This window comes from Ictidomys tridecemlineatus, chromosome 8 (genome assembly GCF_052094955.1).
Source record: "Ictidomys tridecemlineatus isolate mIctTri1 chromosome 8, mIctTri1.hap1, whole genome shotgun sequence".
In the NCBI taxonomy this organism is placed as follows: Eukaryota; Metazoa; Chordata; class Mammalia; order Rodentia; family Sciuridae; genus Ictidomys; species Ictidomys tridecemlineatus.
In genome coordinates, this window is record NC_135484.1 from 8,055,373 (window position 1) to 8,076,878 (window position 21,506).

The 21,506-nt window shown below is 48.6% G+C and overlaps 1 protein-coding gene across 1 annotated transcript; it reads left to right on the top strand.

Annotated features, from left to right (window-relative positions):
- The first annotated feature begins 260 nt into the window (after window positions 1-260).
- Window positions 261-4,411, top strand: LOC144365972 (sperm motility kinase 2B-like). The gene is made up of 2 exons (XM_078018803.1): window positions 261-1,255; window positions 4,210-4,411. The coding sequence occupies exons 1-2, from the start codon at window positions 261-263 to the stop codon at window positions 4,409-4,411; spliced, it is 1,197 nt and encodes a 398-aa protein (XP_077874929.1).
- Window positions 4,412-21,506: the final 17,095 nt, after the last annotated feature.

The following is a 21,506-nucleotide window of genomic DNA, read 5'->3' on the forward strand; positions in this document are numbered from 1 at the left end:
CAAGCAGCCGGTATATAAGGGGGCGGCTGAGGCTGGGCTTTGTCCACAAGTACAGGAAGCTCTTGGTGGTGACCTGTCGGACTCCCAGGTAGTTAGTGCGTTTGGTGGTTGGCGGTCGGTGGTTGTGGTCTGTGGATATTGGTTTTTTGATTTGGGTTTTTTGTTTTGTCTGGTTTTGGTTTTTGATTTGGATTTGTTGTTTTGGTTTGTTATTTTTTTTTTCAGCCAGCATCCTTAGTGGGTGGGTGTTCCTGCTCAGGATGTCCATGGTTAGCAAGAGTAGTCAGTCTAGAGTAGCGTTGCTGGGGCCGGGCTCCTGCCAGGAGCCAGGCTTCCTGGACCAGTATGAGGTCCTGAGGGCCATTGGGCATGGCGAGTTTGGCCAGGTCCACCTGGCCCGCCATCGCCTCACGGGGGCAGAGGTGGCAGTGAAAGTCCTGAAGACGGAGACAGAGGACATGTCGGACCTCTCCGAACCTCTAATGTTGGAGAGCCTGGAACACCCCAACGTGATCCAGCTCTTCCAGGTGATCAGGACCAGGGAAAACCTGTACATGGTGATGGAGCATGCAGGTGGGGGACAGCTACTTGAGCGCATCCCACGTGGTGGCATGCCGCAGGAGGAGGCCCGCAGACTCTTCAGGCAGATCGTGTGTGCCCTGGGCCACTGCCACGACAAGGGCATCATGCACAGAGACCTGAAGCCAGCGAACATCATGCTGGATGCCAGAGGACACGTGAAACTCATTGACTTCGGCCTCAGCGCCAGGTTCACGGCCGGCCAGAAGCTGAATGACTTATGGGGTACTCTGGCTTACATTGCCCCAGAAATTGTCCTGGAGCAAGAGTATGAGGGCCCCTCAGCGGACATCTGGAGCCTGGGCGTCACTCTCTATTTTATGTTGACGGGGAGCCTCCCATTCAGGGGGGACACCCCTCAGGAGATGCTGATGAGAATCCTTCTGGCAAGGTTCCAGGTGCCCAGCTCTGTTCCCGTCAAAGCACGAAGGCTCATCCGCCAGATCCTCGTCTTGAAACCCAAGAAGCGACCCACAGTGAAGCAGATCCTGCAGCACCCATGGCTGCGGCAGGGTGAGCCGTGTGCACCCCATCCTTCCAGCCAGGCCCTCCCCACACGCCCAGACCCCGCCATCCTGACCATGCTGTTCGACATGGGTTTTGATCCCTACCAAACCTGGGTGTCTCTGGCCAAGAGGAAGTTTGATGCGGTGATGGCGACGTACCTCATCCTGAAGCACCAGCAAGGCCAGGGGGTAGGGAGCGCCTTCCAGGGGCAGCCTGTGCCTCAGTGGCTTAGGCCTCACCAGCGCCCTGAGAATCTCTCCCATGTCCCTGTCCTCCCACAGAGGAGCGCCAGCCAGCCTGCCCTGCGCACCTCCCCCTTGCCCTCTGAGAACCCGCTGCCCGAGGACGCCCAACAGCCAGGGCACAGGGGCATCAGGGCTGGCAGCCTGCCTGCCATTCCTCTGCGCTGCCCGCCTGCAGGGGCCCCCACTCTCCGCAGCTGCTCCCAGTCTGACTCTGGCTTCTCCAGGCTCAAGCCCTCCAGGGTCCTCGCCTGGTGGCCCAGGGCACAGAGCAGCTCCTCCTCCCAGGACACAGCCCCGAGGCAAGGCCCTGGCCACACCAATGGCTGGAAACGGGTGAGGAGCAGGATCGCTGCCTGTGTGCGAGCCCTGTGCTGCTGCTGTGTGCCACGTGTCAGCGATAAAGTGGCTCCAATGTCATAGAGAAGAGACGTGCCACACCCATAGACGGCCTGCCTCCAAGGAAGTGGAGAGCCAGCCAGACAGACAGCGCCAGCGGCCGGCCATCTCTCCTCTGCCCCCACCTGCGGAAGACCTCAGAGACTGTTCTGCCTGGGACACTTCGCCCTGCTGGGACACTCCACCCTGCCCCTCTCTCCTCTCCCCCATTCTTCTCAGATATTTCTTAATAAATTGGTTTCAGACAAATTGGATCATAGCATTTGTTCCAAATACTAAAATGTAGGCTGATTAGAAGAAAGGTGGGGCCTCAGGCTGAGCGCAGGGTCCCACCAGCCATCCTCTCCCAGGCCTGGACCTCTGTGCCTCCTTCTTTAGTGTAGATAGGGACTCCGTGGCCGTGAACAAGAATAGATGCTCACTAGCCTTGAGCCAGTTCGGAGCATTCATCTGCTCTGAGCTAATGCAGACAGTCTCCCTTCCCCTCCCACAGTGTGGAAGGAGTCTCATGGAGCCAGTGTAGACATGACTTTCACTTGGTGACCTTGGCCAGGATGACCCTCCTTCAGGATTGTGCACAGAGTGGGTGTCAAGTGCTGGATAAATCACTTCTAAGAAGGCCTGAGTGACCTCAGTGTTCTATGGCATCCTCTTCATGAGCCTGTGTGCAGGGAAGGAGGTGGCCCATGGCAGTGTGGGCTGCCTTCCCACCTGTCACGCTGCTTCCCACCCAACATTGTGACTGTTGGGAAAGGTGTTGGACGGGGCGTACACAGTGTTTCTGGAGAGGAGATGTCAATCATGTTATGGATGCAATTTAGTGCTTTTACCCACCCACATTTTTAATAGTTTTCTTTCATATCACCACCTAGGACATTAATGCAGGTTCCCACCCTCCTCACCTTGATGTACAGGCCTGCGTGATCTGCCCCAGAACTCACATGCTGCACTGTGGACATGTGAGTCCTTCCTGGTCTGTCTCTGTGGTTATTGACTCGGTTTATTTAATGGACAGGACATCTCCTTGGACCTGTCATCACCTTGCCAGGGAGGCTGGTTGCTTCAACTCTACACTAATATCCTTCCGCCAGGCTCACCAGGGTGCGTGGCACAGCCTCAAAGACATCTGATAAAAAGGTTAAAAACGATGAAGCAAGGAGACCAGGTCCTGGTGCCCCACACAGAAGAGTTAGAGCCCAGCTGAGTGTGATTTGTGTCCAGCAGTCAGAAGCCAGTGTTCAGAGCCTCTGTTCTGTGCAGCCAGCCAGAAGCTCCCCACAAATGCATCTGCAGAGTGGCCACCAGCACATGCACAGTCTGTAGCTCCCAGGTGGCGAGGACTTCCACCAAATCAGTGGCACTTTTCCCCACCATGCCAGTAGCAGAAGCCCAGGACAAGGAGCTCAAGGTCTCAATAGACCTCTGAGGTCCTTCAGCCCTAAGTGTTGGATCACACAGGACCTGGTCCTTCCTGGGCAGGAGTCCCGGCTGTGAGCCCTCAGTGGTTGCAGGGGTAGAGTCTTAGCCCTGGGCTGTGGCACAATCCTCTCATTTAATAGCCCAGGACGGAGGAGAAGGAGGAGCCCTGCAGGAAGGAGGGAGAGGTAAGGAGGAATTGGAGTAGGCAGGGAGCTCCACAGAGGAAGCAGAAAGCAGGAGACGACTCTAGACCGGCTCCGGATCCCATGGGCAGGAGGAGACGGGCCACGGCACACCTCACAGACGGGCCCATCCAGGAGGAGCCTGGAGACCACAGGAAGGGCACTGGCATTATGCACACTGGGACCATGGGGAATTCTGCAGGTGGGAAAGATGCCAGCTCAGCTTGGAGCAAAGTGACACTTCAGGGGCCATGAAACAGCAGCATGTGGCAGGCGCAGGGTGTATTTATTTGCCTGTGCCCTCTTGGCCAATGCTGGCTGGAGAAGGAAGGTCCACACCAGCATCTGCCCTTGTTTCATCTGCAGACAGGGGCCACCATCTGTCACAGGGCTCAAGGAGCACTGGGGGAGGGGACCATGGACACAGGGAGCTTGTGGCTGGAATGCATCAGGGCTCTTGGAATTGCTGGTGCCTTCTCTCCACTTGCCACTGTATGGCAGCTGCTGAAGGGACGCCGAGTTCCACTGGAAGAGACGCTTATGCCCACAGGTGTGTGAGGCTCATGGTGAGCAGTCTGCACAGAGGGGCTCATGGGGCCCAGGCACCAACTCAAGGCAGGAGGCAGGCCGGGGCAGAGGTGAGGGCACTCAGGGTGCTCAGAGGAAGAAGGACAGTGCAGAGGAAGAGCTGTGGACAGCACTGCCAGTGGCGGGAAGGAGAGTGCAAGGACGGTGCAACCAGGCACTGGGGACAGGCTCGCCTGTGTCCTGCTGAGGCATGGCAAGGCCCTCTGTCACTGCCCCATTTGGAAGCATTCTTGATGACTTCCGTGGTCTTCCTTGATGACATGAGAGCCTCTCAGGGACAGGCATCAGGACAGGAAGCAAGTCCTAAAGTGGCTGCACACAAGTGGAGATGCCCCATGGGTCTCAGGAGATGTCCCCGCGGGCCCTGTCTCTCCTTCCACTGCCCCCCACCCACACTCCTGGGTCAGGTCCTCTTCTCTGCAACAAGTGGCCACCCTGGATCCGGGACAGTTTGTCCTGCAGAGCTCAGAAAGGGCAGTTTATCCTTCAGGGTAAAAGCATAGTCACTATATTCTAAATCGACAGACGAAAAGTGCCTGGAGAAAATAAGCCTCAAGTATTTCTACAATGTTGGATCCATTAAAAAGTGGGACATGGCAAAGGGTATGGTTTCATGATTCTACCCCTTCTCACTCTTCTCCGATGACTCAGGCTGTTAGGTTTCAGCACAGTGTCCAACTCTGCCTGGTGTCCTGAAGGAGCCCTGGCTGTGGGGCCGGCCTACATTGACCTGGTCCCAGCCTGGCCACTTGGACTGTGACACTGATACATTCCCTCCCCCAACCCCAAGGCACGTGGTCCTCCCACTGGGCCTGGCCCTTCCCCGTGAGAAGGAAGAGTGTGAATGTCCCTCCAGATTCCGTGGCACGAGGGTAAAATTCAGGCCTCATTTAAAATGATGTTCTAGCGTTTCCGTGTCAATGTATTTTTTTAAACTCTCGGCACAAGCACACAGGGGACCCTCAGAATTCTTTTCATCTATAAGACATGGATGTTTTGCCAAAGTGGTAGCTCAAATGAGACGTGGGAGGTGAAGTAGCTGATCTTCACTCTCTCTCTAAGATGGGACCTCAGATCAGCCTTTGGAAAGAGAGGAAAGCAGTTCCCCTTTAAGAACCTCCGGGAGAGAAGATTTCAGAACCCATGCATCCATTTATCTACAGGACCATGCTTATTTGGTGTCTGTAGATGCCTCAGCTGTGGTACCGGTAGGCAAAGATACAAGACAGCCCGTCTGGCCAGGTACAGTGGCACACAATCCCAGCGGCTCAGGAGGCTGAGGCAGAAGGATCATAAGTTTAAAGCCAGCCTCAGCAACTTAGTAAGGTCCCAAGCAACTCAACAAGACCCTGACTCTAAATTTTATATATATATATATATATATATATTTTTTTTTTTTTTAAGAAAAGAGCTGGGGATGTGGCTCAGTGGTAAAGCACCCCTGGATTCAATCCTTGGTTAAAAAAAAAAAACAGACAGCCCGTCTGGAGGCCTCATGGCTGGGGAGGAGGAAATCACGGTAGGCTGGCCCTGGCAGAGACGGAGCGTCCTACATACCACCATCCTCTGGCCAGGGTTGGCTCCTGACACGTTATGTTTGGCCTAAACAGTGTTGTTGTGCTACCTTAGTTTTTAAAATTGTGGAGTAATTTCCAACACTTAGAAGTTTGGAAAATTCATGTGCACATATGAATCCATACTCCCCACACGCATTTACAATCCAGATTTCCAAAGTCTCTCTAAAACCTTAGGAGGTCCAAGAGACAGCTGGACCACATTCTTGCCTCGCCATAATGGGGTGGTGCTGAGGGCTCCGCCTCCTCAGATGGGCACATGCTTTAGCACTTCGTGGTCCCACCAGTGCCCAAGGACATCTCAGAGGCATCATCTGTGTTACTGACTGGTCTCTGTGGCTCTTTGACTTCGTGACCCATAGGAGAGAGCTGCACAGTTTAATAGAATATAAGGCCAGTCGCAGACACAAGGTATACATGGGATTTAAATTTTCTGTTGGTCACATTTAAAAACAATAGAAAGCAACAAGTAAAATTTATTCTAGTCATATATTATTATGTAACTATGTCAAAGATATGGTACATTCAATATAAAACATCATAAATGCAACATTTATACTATTTCAAATCTTCAAAATCTAGTGCGTATATTACTCTGACAGCACATGTCAATTTGCATTTCAGTTGTTTGATAATGGGCTGTGGCCAGTAGGGACAGGATCAGCCAGGACAATGTGACAGCACAGTGCCTGGTGGAGGGACTGAGCGTCTGAAAGAGGCCGAGGCCCAACAACCAGTGCCATAAAGAAAGTGCTTTTTGTCCTTCCTATTATGCAGAATTAGAAGCCACTGGAAATCCGCTCAGGGCTGCAGTCCAGTGTTTTATTGAAGTTCTTTGTCATAGCTAACATTCCTCCTATCACATGTTAGATTCATCTACCCTTAGAATGTCGTGCATGTGTATAGAGAAAAGCAGAGTAGGACTTTCTGGAAGTTTTCAAACTGATGTAGAGTGCTGGGGGTTCCAAGTGGAACTGCAGAAGAGAGACGGACAAGAGGAGCCAGACCTGGGGCCCACTGCAGGATTAGAGGGAGCAGCCTCCTCAGCTCTCCATGATGTAGGCATGTGCAAGATTGTATCTATAGAAAGACAGTCACTATGTGTGTGTGTGTGAGAGAGTGTGTGTGCACACACAGTGGGAGCAGGGTGAAAACACTTCTTTATAATATAATGTTCCAGAACATATAAAATAATCTCTTTTGTGTTAGTTGTTGAGGTACTTGGAGTGTTTCCCAGCCCTTCATTCATCTTTTATGGATCATTTATTTGCTTTAAACCCCATTATCCTGGGTGGCCCAATGGAAGTTGGGTACCAGGTATGGCCACAATTTACTAAAAGAGGCCTTAAAAAATGTATAAGTCATATGCAACAACTTAAGACCATAAAGCAGTTATTTACTCACTATGTGACTCTATCAAGCTCATGTTTAGTGAGTAATTATGGACTTGATTGTACAATTATAATATGTTTTAAATTACTGTGAAACCCCATTTTTATTGAATAAATCAGGACAATATCTTTTATAGAAACAGATTTTTTACAAAAAAGGAAATTGACTATGAAGAAAGAATTTACCCCTAAACCTTCCAACCAAAGTGACTGAGCTTATTCAGTCCCTCCCCAGACCCTTCTGTAAGTTGATCTTAGAGCAAAGGCAGGGAAAAGAAGACTTTATTTTTATGACTTATGTGGAATGAAGACAAGTCTCTGCTGCGAGACGGTGGCCATCTCTGACACTACTGTGCTCTGCGGCTCTTTTCCATGTGAGGGAAATTCTTCCAGACTGCTCTCGAGACAGCCTCCCTGGATGGGTTACTGGTCCAAATAACTGGGTCTCTGAGCCTTTTCCTTATTCCTCTTTGCCTCCTGTGCTTTGTTTTTATTTTAATTGATTATTTTAATTGATGATGACCATTCCTTACCTGTCAATCAACTGGCACATTTCTGGATCATTCCCACCCCAACTTGGTAGCAGCAAGTGGTTTTTTTTAATGAATTCCTTCAATATGAATCTTTATGTCCAGGCAAAGTCTGGGACAGAAACCCACCCAAACCCAGAAATACTTGTGAAGGAATTCCCCAGGGTGTGTTCAATTACAGGGTTATGTTACAATCTCCTGTAAACTCCATTATATCCCCGACTCGTGTCTGGAAAGGCAAAAAGGAAAGGCAGATGTGACGGTGGAGTAATGGTAGCTACCAGCACCAGGGTGGTGGGAAAGGCATGCCCCCGGCCAGGAAGTCTGGGTGGGGCAGAGGTTGGGCCTCACACACAAGTGTTCCGCCGCTCTGCTGTCCATCCCACTGAATGCAGAGTACCATCATTCATCCAGGAATGGACGCCCAGGACCCCCTCCAGGAACAGGACCCGAGGTCAGAGCATCCACTGAGGGGAAATACAGGAAGGACATGAGACAATGCTCAGAGGCGTGTGTGCATGCCCTCGTATGCACACGTGTGTACCACACCCCTGTGTGAGCATTCCCAGATACCCTTTGCTCTTGCTCAGGAAAGTTTAGGAAGCTAAGTGAAGAGGTATTCTTAGAGTGATGATACCAATCTACAGGATTGGGCCACATTCCACTGATGTTGAAGATTAAACCCTGAGAAATGCGGAGGCAGGAACAGAAAGTAAATAAACAGAATAGTGTGGGGGGGGACTCCTCCAGAAGGCATCCAGAGCTGGTGCCCAAGGGAATGGTGGTGTCTTGCCCCTTAGAGATTCTAGGTCATGCCTACATGACCAAAAGGTGACCCACAGGCAGGAGACAGCTGAAGCGATTGCTTATGTTGGAAACTGCATCCTTCTCCTCCTCCAGAGGCTGTTAGCAACCAGGCAATGGGGAGCGCTATCTATCTATTTCCTTTTTTTGGATAATCGGCTCTCTGTCCTTTGCCCTGTTCTCAGCAATAGGCTGAAGCAACTCTGCTTGACATAGAACAGGAAGCTGTCTGCACAGCGCACCACTTTAATAACAACCTGTCACATCCCGTACAAATGACACCAACAACCCATGTCTTTCAGCAACATATTCAAAGGCAACAGACTCCAAGGATCCCAGTAAGAAGAGATGGCACATTAAGTGGCGGTAACTGAGGAAAGCTTAACATCTGATTCCTTGCAAAAGGTATGGACGACCCTAAAAGAAAGCAGCGCAGTCTAGTGAGCACCAGGGCCAGGGGCAGCCAGGAGACTTCACCGAGCAGACCCTAAGCCTGCAGGGTCAGGGCAGGGAGGGAGACCGGATACCAGGAGAGGCAAGGAGATCCCCTGGTGGGAGCCAGGGACACCCTGAGGCCCAGCTCCTGCAGATGTTCTGCTTGGAAAAACCAGAGGGCAAGAGAGTGCCCTGAAGCACCCCCCAAAATTCAGCTTCTTGGGCCCAGAGCAAGGAGGTGATGGGGCAGAGGGCAGAGGGAAAGTGTCCAGTGCAGGCATCTGTTCCTACGGGACCAAGCTGTTCATCTGTCCAAGGACAGGGACCTGATTCATGGGCCGAGTCAGGGGAATCTCCATGAGCAGAGCTGTTCTGTGGGTCTAGCTGTTCTGTGGGTCTAGGTACAGGGTCAGGGGCGTTTAAGAGCATGAGATTTAGCCGTCTGTTGCTAGGGCTGAAATAGGGGGTGATCTAGATGTATGGTATGCTTAAAAGGCCAACGAATCCAAATGCCACCAGGCAGCAATCTGAGTGTGGTGTGGAGGCTGCCTTGTCACAGTCAGTGGGAACAGGAGGAGTCAGGTCTCTGAGAGCTGCCCTCTAGTCTGTGCAGCTTGGTGGAGAGTCAAGTCAAAAGGCCATTGGTATCACCCAGACAGCAACACAGACCAGGGTAAATGGCACAGGCCAAGTAACAAAAGCCATACAATTCCACGCTTGGACTTGAAAGCCATATTCTGGGTATATAAACATGTAAAACACACGTGTTTATAACACTGGGACAATCACAATAATGTATCCATTTTTTTTCCTGAGGACTTGGGAAAATGAATTGGGAAATTTTTCAGCTCATTGTTTTTGGTAAAGTGACACATGCACACAAAGTCGCAGACAAGTATTTACAACAATTTGAGGCTCACCACAAAACTCTGCAACTTAGAGTGGTTCTTCCTTGAGGGCCCCACATTTGCCACGGGACTGTGTCATTATAGAAACTCATTTGCAGATGGCACATTCTTCAATAGAATCAATCATAAATTTGGCGTGACTTAGATACGTGGATTCTTCCAGAAGGCTGGGACTTGGACCAAGGGAAACCTTCTTCCAAAACCCTTTACACACATAGCATTCATAACAGAACCCTACAGCTCTCATCTTTGGAGACTGTGTTTAAGATAATTATCATCTTCTGCCATATTTCCTTAGGGAAAATGTAAATGAAAATGTCTTCCATGGTAAAGAACCCAGTGAGCTTTGCAATCAACACACTTCCATCGATTCTGGACTCCCATGAAGGGTTTTGAAATATGAAACCAACGTGATGGAATATGGAGTAGTAATGAGAACAAAGGAGGGCAGCCAGGGAAAACACCAACAGCCGCAGCAGAACACCATCCTAAATGGCACAGTGGGCTAAACTGGGTCCCCTCAAAATATTTGCTGCAGTCCCAGCCCCAGGTATCTTCTTTGGAAACACTGTGCAGATGTGATCAAGTCAAGGTCATAGCAGCTTTGCATGGACCCTCAGTCTCATGACTGGGGCCCTTGTAAGAAGGAGAGGGACATTTGGACACAGTCACAAAGGGAAGATGCCCACAACTCAACCTCAGTTCCCTTCCCCGAGCCTCTCCCTCTGACCCCCTAAATCCCCCAGCTCCATCCATCTCTTCCCAGTCACTGCCTTTGCATAGACCCTGAGAGCTCCGCCCAGCACAGTGGCCTTGGTACATGGAGAAGCATCTCCCTCCTTGGAGACTTCTCTAGCTCTGAGTTTTCTTCCTTGCTGCAGCCAGGTCAGTACCATTGGGACGTCCAGTAGAAGCCCAGGTCCTTGGTATCCTGAACAGAGAACTGAGCGTGACCCACAGAAGGAACCATTACGGTACAGATTTACTTAAGGTGAAGATAGCACTCTGTTAGGCAGAATGGAGTGAGATGAGCAAGAGACAGAGGCTCAGGGCCCCGATGTCTGTAATTTAGGGTCTTATATCCGAAATGTGGGGTGTTCTCCTTTCTACCTGACCCTGATTCAAGACCTCACTCTATCTATGATACCTGATTAGAATAATTTCCAATCCTCCCCCCCCATTGGTTACTTTAGAGAACCTAATTAGAATACTCCCTGCCGTAGCCCGGCTGCAGCAAAATAACAGGGGTGGGGGGGTGGGGGTGGCGTGACGAATACCTTGTGTACGTTGATGCAGCGGGAGTGGGAGCCGTTTATTGTAGGACAACAGAGCTATTTATACATTTTGCACAGCTTATCTTAATTAGCATAAACTAGATACATCAGTCAACCAATAAGGAATCTCCACACTCAATGGCTCGCTTTTGTTACTTCTCAAACCACTCCCTCTGGCATTTTGCCAGGCACCATCCAGACTTGTTTACGAACTCTAACATTCCCCTGGCAAAATGCCAGGTGTTATTTTGACTTATCTACAGACCTTAACAACTCCCCACTTTACTTCCACTGCTCATTTTTAAATTTGAACCTGTGGCGGGAGTTGTCATGGTAATGGGATTTATTGTAAAAGGGACAGGACTGGTCTCCTTGTCTTATCCTTCAGTGGCTTCCTTTTAATAGGCCACCTCTGCCATCTTGGTGTCCCTGAACTCCTGCATAATAAGGTGGCCTTAGAAGTTTTGCATCACGCTGATCCCCTCTCATCCTTTCTACTTACTTTTAAATGGCTTTAACTCTTTGGGGCTTTTCTCTTCTCATATAATAAAACTCAAACTTCTGAGTGTGGCCTCTAGTGTCCTGTGGCCTATTTCTCTGTCCTCTCCAGTACAGGCTCACGTTTCTCCTGCTTGCTCTCCTTTATCAAGATTCACCACCTTCTTTCTGCTCCTGGAATTTACCTCCACCCACCCTCTCTCAGGACCTTTGCACATGCTGTTCTCTCCACCCAGGCTGGCTAATGTCCTTGTCACTGACATGCAAGTGATTTGATATTGCCTACCCCACGGGATTCACTGGTTCCCTCTGTGAGGCAGGAACAAGTTTTCAGTCGCAAGCTAGGGTGGACGGAATGTACCTGGCTTGTCAGAATTTGGATAATCAGGTTAATTTCTGGTCGGAGGCCCTGTGCCGTTGAAAACTAAACACATCCAGACATGTCTGGTCTGGGGATCTCAGTCAAATGTCATGATTTCTTTGCAGCTTGAGGCTTAAAGCTCGGCTTTAAGATGCTTTTCTCTTGCCCCTTCCTCCCCTGGATTATGCCAACGTCAGCCCGGCAGTGGGGGAAGGACCTCAGTCTCCATCTGCTTCCAACGACAGGGTCTTGGAGTAGCTCACAATGTCCAGTCCTTGTCATCAGGAGGGGCTCTGACAGTGTGTGCTAACTAGACATAGGTAACCTGCCAGTGTGCACCCCACCTGACTTCACCCCTTGGAGCTAGAGAGTGTTCCCTGAGCTCCTGAAATGCGTCTCTGTTTAGGGACCCCTGCCCCCGTTCTGCTGCTCTGGGGGTGGGGAGTGGGCTTGCTGACCTACCAGGCTGCACCTGGAGGCACAGGCCTCGTCCTCCTTCCCCAGGTGGGATCCCCCAGAGCCTTTGTCCCACAGCCCTGCCCTGACCCCAGCACTTGGACTGCGAATCCCCTTCCCTCCTCTCACAGGGCTCTCCCTTGCTTCATCTTCAGCCCTCTGTCCCTTACCAACTCCAGGAACTGTCACCAAGCCTGGATGCCAAGCAGGAAGACAGGCGAAATGACTGCCAGGCCACACCCCCCCCTTACAACCTTTCCGTCATACCTGGCTCTGCGTCGCTTGAAGTTTAACAGTCCATAATGTTCCGTTTTTGCTTTCTGGTGCCTAAGTACCAGAGCTGGGCCGTGCCAGGGAAGCGTGTGACGGGGGTGTGGCACGGGCACCACTGGCCTGACAGGGCCAGCCTCTGCTGTTTCTTCGGGTCTCTGCTGAAGTTATCCGCGTCCCCTGACTACCCTGCATATAGCAAACCCCGTCACCACCAACCCCCGCCCTCTGACTTTGAGCCCTATTTTGTCTTTTTTCTTCATGGCATATATGAATGTCACCTGCTTATATTTTTTTTACATGTCATTTGTTCATGTATAACTTTTACTTGCACATTCTCTACCTTCGCTACCTGCCAGCCCACATACACTGAAGCACAGATTCCTTGAGGGCTGGACTTCCTTGTTCACTGCACAAAGAACAATACCAAGCGTATTAACTCTCAACAAATATTTACATTAAAAATTAATTTAAACTCCTCGTACTCTCTCACTTAAATCGCTTTTTCCACAAAGACCCAGCCTTATCATCACAAAATTGCCCTGTGAGGAGCACCCTGTCTATACATGTTATTGGCCATGAGGCCAAGCAAGACCTAAACTTGACCCTGAAAGGAATTTCCTTCTCTCCTCAGCGATGGCATTGCAAAAAAAGAGACCCGTAAATAAGCACGACCATAGTGGATCCATTCCCGTTGTCTTGCGGTGTCTGAAGGACTTAACTATGGAGTTAAGTGTCAAAAATAAAAAGTCATGGGACAGCATGGGGTCCCCTCGGGTGAGCCGGGAGAGGAGAACGCTGGGACTCTGGCTGGAAGATTCCAGGAGGAGAAGGGCACGGTTTGCCATTCCTCAGCCAAACGGCTTCCCCTGCTAGACACTGCGGACCCAGCCAGCGCTGGTGTTAGCAGCTTACCCAGGGATTATCCAGCCATCTATTCCCATGGCAAATCCAGCAAATACGGAAAAATAGAGCATTCCAGATTGAATAATAAGACTGCATGCTCTCTGTTGATCACATTTTGCATGGTTTTAAAGATAATGGAGTAACATTTTGCCCTCACAAAAAAATGTGAACTTTGTGTAACTCAGTGGCCAAAGACCCTCTCTCAGACGGGAGGGAGCGGCTAAGTCTAAATGGTAGCTTTTTAAACATCAGGAGAAGCCCTACACCACGGAAGCTCTCTCTGCTAGGACTTCTTTCTTTCTTCTTTTCCTCCCAGCTTGTAGCACGGTGCAGATTCCCATACTGGATCCTCCTATTTTCCTGGCCCCTGGCTCTTCCCAACCTTTTCATTCTGCAACTCCGGCTGGTGCCCCTGATACCACCTCTGTGGTCCACGCTGGCTTTGACTTCCCCTGCTGCTTCTCTGACTTGGGTTTTCGGATACTCAGTGATCAGTGAGTGTGGTCACTTCTATGGTCGAGGCAGAGGTCCTCTGGGCTTGAATAACCTTATTTTTTGAAGCATTTAAATCAGCATAAATCCTGTTGTCAGCTAATACCTCTGTGGGAATGAACAAAATAGCCATAAAAAGTGAGTAGCAAATTTCAGCATTCCTTAAGAGTTTCATTTCAATCAACTAGAATTAATACCGAGGATGATATGATGTATTTGGAGATACATAGGGTTGTTCCCATGGTATCTATGCACATTTCTGGGGTGAGTAGAATGGGGCTTAAAAGTGAGGCGGTGTTTCATAATGACAACTCCATCTCCTGAACTGTGATGCACTGGGTCAGTGTGACCCTCTATCCTGCATGTGATTCTGGAGGACAGATGGGTGTATCTTGTCCTTCTGTTCTCCTCGGGATCAAGAAGAGACACTCCTAGTCCCTTCCTGCCACTGAGAGCAGGTGTCACTCCATCTAAAGACGCTGGTTCCTGATGTCAGTTCCTGCCTCAGCAAACCCTCTGAGCCAGAAGGCGAGAGAGTGAGAACCTGCTGAGAAATACTGTTCGCTTTCTATGGCCTGAGAGACTCAGACCTCGAAACAACTTCAAAAGGAGAGAGAGTGTCACCCAGGTAGCCAGCTCCTCGGCTTTTTAGCCCCCGAGTGTTCGAGCTTGGTTATTATGACCGTCACAGACATGATGTCGTGGCTTGGCGTCACGGTCATCGAAACTGCAGTTGACTCTAGTTAGTGGTGCGTGAAACTGGGGTTCCCAAGAAAAGCTGGGAATACAGGTAAAAGTAAACTTCAATGGAACAGAGAACCTCCGTGGGCACCGAAATGAGACCAGATCAAACTGACATGAAAGAGACCAGACGCATTCACTCTTCTTGAACCTGTTCTCATTCCCCATAGCCATGTTGGCAGCCCACCTCGGGTCTCTCTGTGAAAAGTAAGGCTCCCTTGAATTAGAGGCTGACACAGGGGACCTTTGTCTCTGTTGAGGTAAACTGGAAAGACAACCTGTGAGCAGAAGCTGGAGGAGACCAGAGCCTGCTGCAGTGGAATTGTGTCCCCCTCCTCCCGAGGTCCGTGTTGAAGTCCTCACGCTGGTGCTTTAGGCTGTGGCCTTATGTGGGAGGGCCATTGCCGCTGTCCTCAGTTAGGATGAGGCCAGCTTAGAGGAGAGCCAGCTCCTAATCCAACCCGACTGAGGTCCTCATAGAAAGAAGAGAATGTGAAGAGAACAGGTGCTTAAGAGGGGACGCCTGTGAAGACCCGAGACAAGGCCACCTGCACACCAAGGAAGGTCAGAGACCACCAGGAAACCACCAGACACCAGAAGAAAGAAGGGGACAGACTCTCCCTCCTGGCCCTCTGTGGCACCTGGATCTGTCCCCTGCCTCTCAGAACCATGAAGCAGTACTTTTCGGTGGTTAAAGTCACCCCAGAGTGTGGTGTTTTGTCACCAGAACCCCAGAAACAAAGGCAGTGCTGATAGGAAGAGGCACAGGGCAGCCACGTCCTCGGTGGCTGCAATATTGCCGCTGAGCCTGGGAGTAGAGTTTGGGGTCAGAGCTGGAAAATTTAAGGAGGCAAACTTAATTTTGAAACGTAGCACATTTGAGCTACGACTTGTGGTTCTGTCCCCTGTGATCCTTTGTACCCACGCCTTACCTGCCGTTCCACGGTGTCAGTGGTGTTCTTTAGAGTCCTCACGGGAAGGGATGACTTGCCAGCAGTGACATCAAATTCTTGGCTTTGGGTTTCCATGGAAGGGACAACAGAATTGAAGGCCACGGACTTCAGTTCCGAGAGCTGGGAGCTGGGTGGCAAATTTTTTTGGAGGTTTGTAAGTTTGATGTCATGCCTACGAGGAGGCAGAAGATCTAGCAAACGTGGGGCGTAAGATGCACCCGGCTGGGACACACACACAGGGTAGATCCAGTGTCACCTGTGTGACCGGATGGGTGGGGGAGGGGAGTGGGGTGCAGGGGCCTTAATGAGGATCCAGTGAGGAAGGAGACAAGGACAAAAGTCGACCTGCTGGGGCTAGTCTGTCAGGGGCCAGTGGAGGTCACCTTGGAAGGTTTGTGCTCCATGCGGGAAGGAGGTCGGTAAAAGTGTAGGAGAAAGAGGTCCAACACAGAACGGGGACCCAGAGAGGGCAAGTCTGAAGAAGGCCCTCCCACGTCACCTTGCCGCCCTCCCTTCCCTTGCACCTGCCCTCTGAGCCTGGGGGGACGGGCCTGGGTCCTTCTTCTCTGAATAGGTGGTCAGGATGCTGCAGAAGAACCCGGTCTCTTTCCTCCATCTGGACCAAGCTGTAAGCCCTGCAGAAGACTCGCATGAGCAGACTTCATCGGTGGCTCTTGTTCCTTCCCACTGGGACAGGCCCAGGAAGGACTCCTCACAGGAGCCTGGCTTCCCCAGCTAGGTCTCTGGGGGACACTACCTATCTATCTCTACTTTCCCAAACTGGGAAGGATTAGGGATTTGGCCACGCTCACACTGCAGTGGGTTCATATGAACCAAAAGAGTTGCTGCAGGATCCTTGGAATTTACAACAAACAAAAAAGTCCTTCTAAGCTGTATCTTGTAAACCTGTCCTTGTTCAAGTTCTTTCTCCTCTAATTATAATAAATCTGAATAATGAGACATGTGTTTTGACACGATAGACAGATCTAACATAATTAAATAAGCTTTGAACATCTGGTTCACATCCATTGAATTGGAAACCAAATAAAATTTACAGTGAATGATTGATGGTGGTCTCGAGGACAAGTTATCCTGTCAAAAAATCCAACCTCAGTATAGGTGGAGAAGTCTGTGTGGTTAGTAAGAATTACTTCAGGCCTAATCTACCTCGTTCAGAGCCTTCTCCAGACAAGGCACGTCAGTAATTGTGGCTTGCCATATGCACACGCCAATTAAGGCCCATGCATTTTTAGTGTTTTAGTAAGAAGAGATGATTACAGGTGGATGATAATATTATTCTAATATTATTTCTGGGAAAATAATATTTTTTAACTGAGTTATTAATAGAATTGCAGATGTCTTTTATCTCAAAAACGTTTTCAACAATTTTACCTGAGGTGTGTTTACAGTTGTTGAATAGAGAAAAATATCTGGTACACATTTTCCCTGCTCAGGTGGCTCCCCAAATCTGGTTCAGCCGTATTTTTTCCTCCAAAACTTTTGAGGGTTTCTAGCAATGGTTATATTATGACTAAAAACAAACAAACAAAAAAAAAATCCATGCTCTCCTTGTCTATTTTATAACTACAAATTATTATATAGTTATAGTATTTGATAAATTCTCATAAGCACCCACACATTCATAAAATCTCAAATTTTTATAGCAAATTATATAGTAGGTATCATTTTCTCCAACATGTGGAAAATAAGATTGAGGTTCATAGAGTTAATATAACCTGCCACAAGAACCAACTAACCGTGGAGGTACAAGTCAGGCTTAAGTCAGCCTGACTCTACTATGCTTTGTTGTGTCTTTACATTTCCTATTTCTTGGGAAGAAATCTGCCTATGGTATTTAAAGACAGAAAACTAAAACAGCCCATATCGAATACTTATCAATTCAATTCAAAGAAATAGACACAGGCCAAGAATTGGCTGTGTACTACCAGGATGATTCTGATAAATACAATACAGCTCCTGCCCAGTAGACCTTATATTTTTTGGGAAAGGGCAAGAAAGATAGAAATCAGAAGCTTGAAATAACTTGCATAAGTGTTCCATTGCTATAACAAAATACCTGAGAGAATCAACCAATGGCTCCTGGTTTCAGAGAGTTTCTGTCCATGGTCACTTGCTCTGTTGCTTTGGGCATGTGGAAGAACAGTACAGCACAGCGAGAGCATGTGATGGAAGCCTGCCCACCTCATGGTGACCAGGAAGCAGAGAAGAGAGAGAGAGAGAGAGAGAGAGAGAGAGAGAGAGAGAGAGAGAGAGAGAGAGAGAGAGAGAGAAAGTGGTTGGGGCCTTCAGGCACACCCTCAGTGACCTACCCTCCTCCCACTAGGGCACACCTCCTGAAGGTCCTACTACTTCCCAGAACCACCATAGACCCCGGATCAAGCCTTTAATCCATGGGCCTTTGGGGAACATTCAAGATCCAAATTATAGTTTAACTTAAAGTTCAGACTATAATTGTCAAAAGGGGACACCAACAAAAGGCTTGGAGGGCCAGTTGGTCCACGTGATTGTTGAAGCTGAGGGGCCAGGGAGGTGGGGGAAGATGCTCACCTGCTATTCTCCTTACTTTTGTATACGTCTAAGTCTTTCCTTAATGAAAAGGGTTTTTCAGTACAATGGGGGCATATGAAAGAGTCTGTGTCCGTGTGAAAGATTTGCAAATTTTTTTTCAAGGGAAACGTAGCAATTATGGGAAAAGATTTAAAAGATAGGAAGGACCTCAACAAGTGGATATGAGTACAAGAAGATAGTTTTTACCATGTTTCCCCAGAATTTCCAGAAGACCCTAGACAGGCCTGTGTTTACACTGTTGGGGCCTCTGGTGGCCTGGGGTTCTCAGCTCTGCCTTGTATGGCGCACTTGGCCTCTGTCACCAGTAACCACTGGACCTCTAAGGGAATCCAAGTGGTCACAAGTTGACTCTTGTGGCTCTGCCAGAAGGTTCCCCAGGCTTTGCAGAAGATGCCTCACCCTGTGCGGCTGAATTGAGGTGAAACAGCATTCTGCCTCAATGCAGCCCATCAGGCTATATAGGAATGATGCAGCCCATCGGGCTAAATAGGAAGAATTCCAACTCAACTCAGGTTTTCAATAGGTCACTTCTCCTGGGCAAAGTGGCAGTTGAAACTCTGCATTCCAGCTTGGCAGAGAGGAAGTCCTGTGTCACCCACTTGTGTAGTGCCTTTCTTAGTCTGCCTGGGCTCTGACACCCTACACAAGGCTCCTTCCCAGTGACATCCTCCTTGTCCTGCTGGGCTGTGACAGCCCATAAAGGGCCACACATGGCGGATGCTCCCTGCACATGCACAGACCCCAACACCCTCCATGAACTCACAATGCCTCCTCCCTCCCTCATGTCACGTGTGCCCCCTGGCTAAGCCCACAAAATGACTCCAGAATTTATTTCTCTAACAAAAAGAGAAAGGAAAAGGAAGGAACAGTCTTGAGAAAATTTTGTTGTTATTTGTTGGGAAGTCAGTTAAATAATTTCTTTATTGACATGGTCTTTCATTTCTTGTATTTGTTTTTCATTTCTTGTAGAGATAAAATAGGCAAGAAAAGTGTGAAATATTTTAAAAAGTAAACAGGAGGAGAGACTGGAGATAGTAGCAGGTGTTGGCTGTAAAGAAGGAGGAATAAAATATTAATTAACAGTAATTTTAAAATGAAAGAGAGGTAGAGGAAACAGGAAAACTTGGCCATAAGTGGTGGAAGAGAGTAAAGAAGGGTCAACAAGAGGAAGATGAACAGCAAAACAGCTCAAATCCACATACGATTAAACCTCTCCTAAGTCAAATAAGAAAAAGGATCAGAAGAAAGCACTTAACATGAAAGTGACATTATCTGTATGTACATTCAGTGGACAAGACCCTGTGAGCCAGGACAAGTGCCCCTCAGGGCTGGGCCTCCATGGACTCTACTTGCCATTTGGCTTTAGAAATTCTTTAAGATCTTAGCTGGTTTCTTCTTAGGCGTGTATGTGACACGTTCCCCTATCGCTCACATTTTTTCTCCTCTCACACTTTTCTATGGGCGAGTCAATCTGTGTGTTCTTGGGGGAGCCTCTGTCTCCTTGAGTTTGGGGATATGTCGGCTTGAGGAGTACTGTGGTATTTTTTCTGGCTTCTCCTCACTTGGCCAATACTTTTCCAGGTACTTTCTAGGTGGAACTTGAACTTCAAGGAGAGTTTTTTAACTTTAAAATGTTCTCATCAGAACTATGTTTGAGACGGTATATTATAATATATAATTAATTGTAGTTAGCATTATGCGAAAGGAATTTTTTAAAATCTATGACAGAGAGAAATACAATACGACAAGATAAAGTAAGTCTGTGTACTCCAGAATGATATGGACCAGTTCAATAAAATTACACATGCAAATTGTGTGTGTGTGTGTGTGTGTGTGTGTGTGTATGCACGCAAGTGTGTAAACAGGAATTGGTTAAGGTCTTTGAAAAGCCAAACTTTTTTGTTAGCTTCCCAAATTGAAGTGTAATGTATGTATTTGGAAATACACATAAGTGTAGAGCTCAATAGAACTATTTCTAAATGATTTAAAGACACATCTCACTTCCAAATGCATCCCTGTGTTATTAGGACTTGAGGGTTGTTTTCCATGTGAAGTTCTCAGCTCCCACAACAATAAGCAGTGAGGGAGAATGGAAATAATTATGTTTGGAATTGAGCTGAATCTGTAGTTTTGCATGACATCTTCTATTTCTCAACATATTTTCCCAGGTCCCAGAGCTTTCTTGGATTAAGCTAAAGCCTCTTGACTATATTTTGCCAAAAACTGAATGAGAGTAGAAGCTGCTATAACTGGAAGCAAGGGCTTGAATGAACCTTCACCCTTGCAAACGCAGAAAAAAAAGACCCTTTTGGCTAGACCCTGGGTATATCAAGGCTGTCTTCTGTCCCCTGGCTGATAAGTGAATCATGGACAATTAGGATTCCGACTCTGAGTCAGAGGAAAAAGAACTTCTTTCAATTTCCCTCCTTCCTCCCCTGGGAACCAAGATCACCCTGCGTAGCCTCTACTTCAGACAAAGGATGTAGACTCTTCCAACGATGCTGACCCTGAACAGAGGTTTGAGCTTCTATAGCTGACTGTGACCATTAAACATGTGGCTGATTCAGGCTAAAATAGACTTCAGTTCATATTATTGGTACAGCAACTGCTCCCCTTCAGTGCTTCCTGGGAACCCACATCCCTGAGACACATGGCTGGCTGCTGGTCCCTTTCTGTTCCCCAGATCCTAGAGCCCGCCCACTCCAACAGGATGCAATTCCTATAAGACCACCAAGGAACACTGCAGAGGGTCAGTAGAGCTGAGTTTGGGCCCTTCTTTCCACAACAGGGAAGCGTTCCTTCAAGACTCACACAGTCCTTCAGAGAATTAGTCTGTTATCTACTGACTCACTTTTGTGGATTCATCCAGCATTGTTCCTTCTCCTCTACCACTTTAAGGAAGTCATCCCTGATTGTCCCCCTCCACCAATTCATCCATTCCCAAATGACTCTAAGGTCAGCTTCAGCCTGGAGTCTAAGATCTGGTTGTACCAGAGCCTAAAGAAAGATTGGGATACTTTCCTATTTTTCTGCTGAAAGTTTTGAGCCAAATCCAGGTCTTGACTCCATTATGGGGTGGGCTTGGAGGGCCCCAGCTACTGCTGTGGCTTCAGGGTAGACTGAGCCAAGAAAGGTGAAGATTTCTATATCCAGAGGCAATGAGTCACTTTTATTTTTTAAAAATTTTTTAAAAGAGAGAGAGAGAGAGAGAGAGAGAGAGAGAGAGAGAGAGAGAGAGAGAGAGAGAGAGAAGATGGACACAACACAATGCCTTTATTTTTTATGTGGTGCTGAGAATCGAACCTGGGTCCCGCCCATACTAGGCGAGCATTCTACCGCTGAGCCACAATCCCAGCCCAGAACTTTTAATTCTTTAAGCCCAGGACTCAAATTCTCTAAAGACAAGAA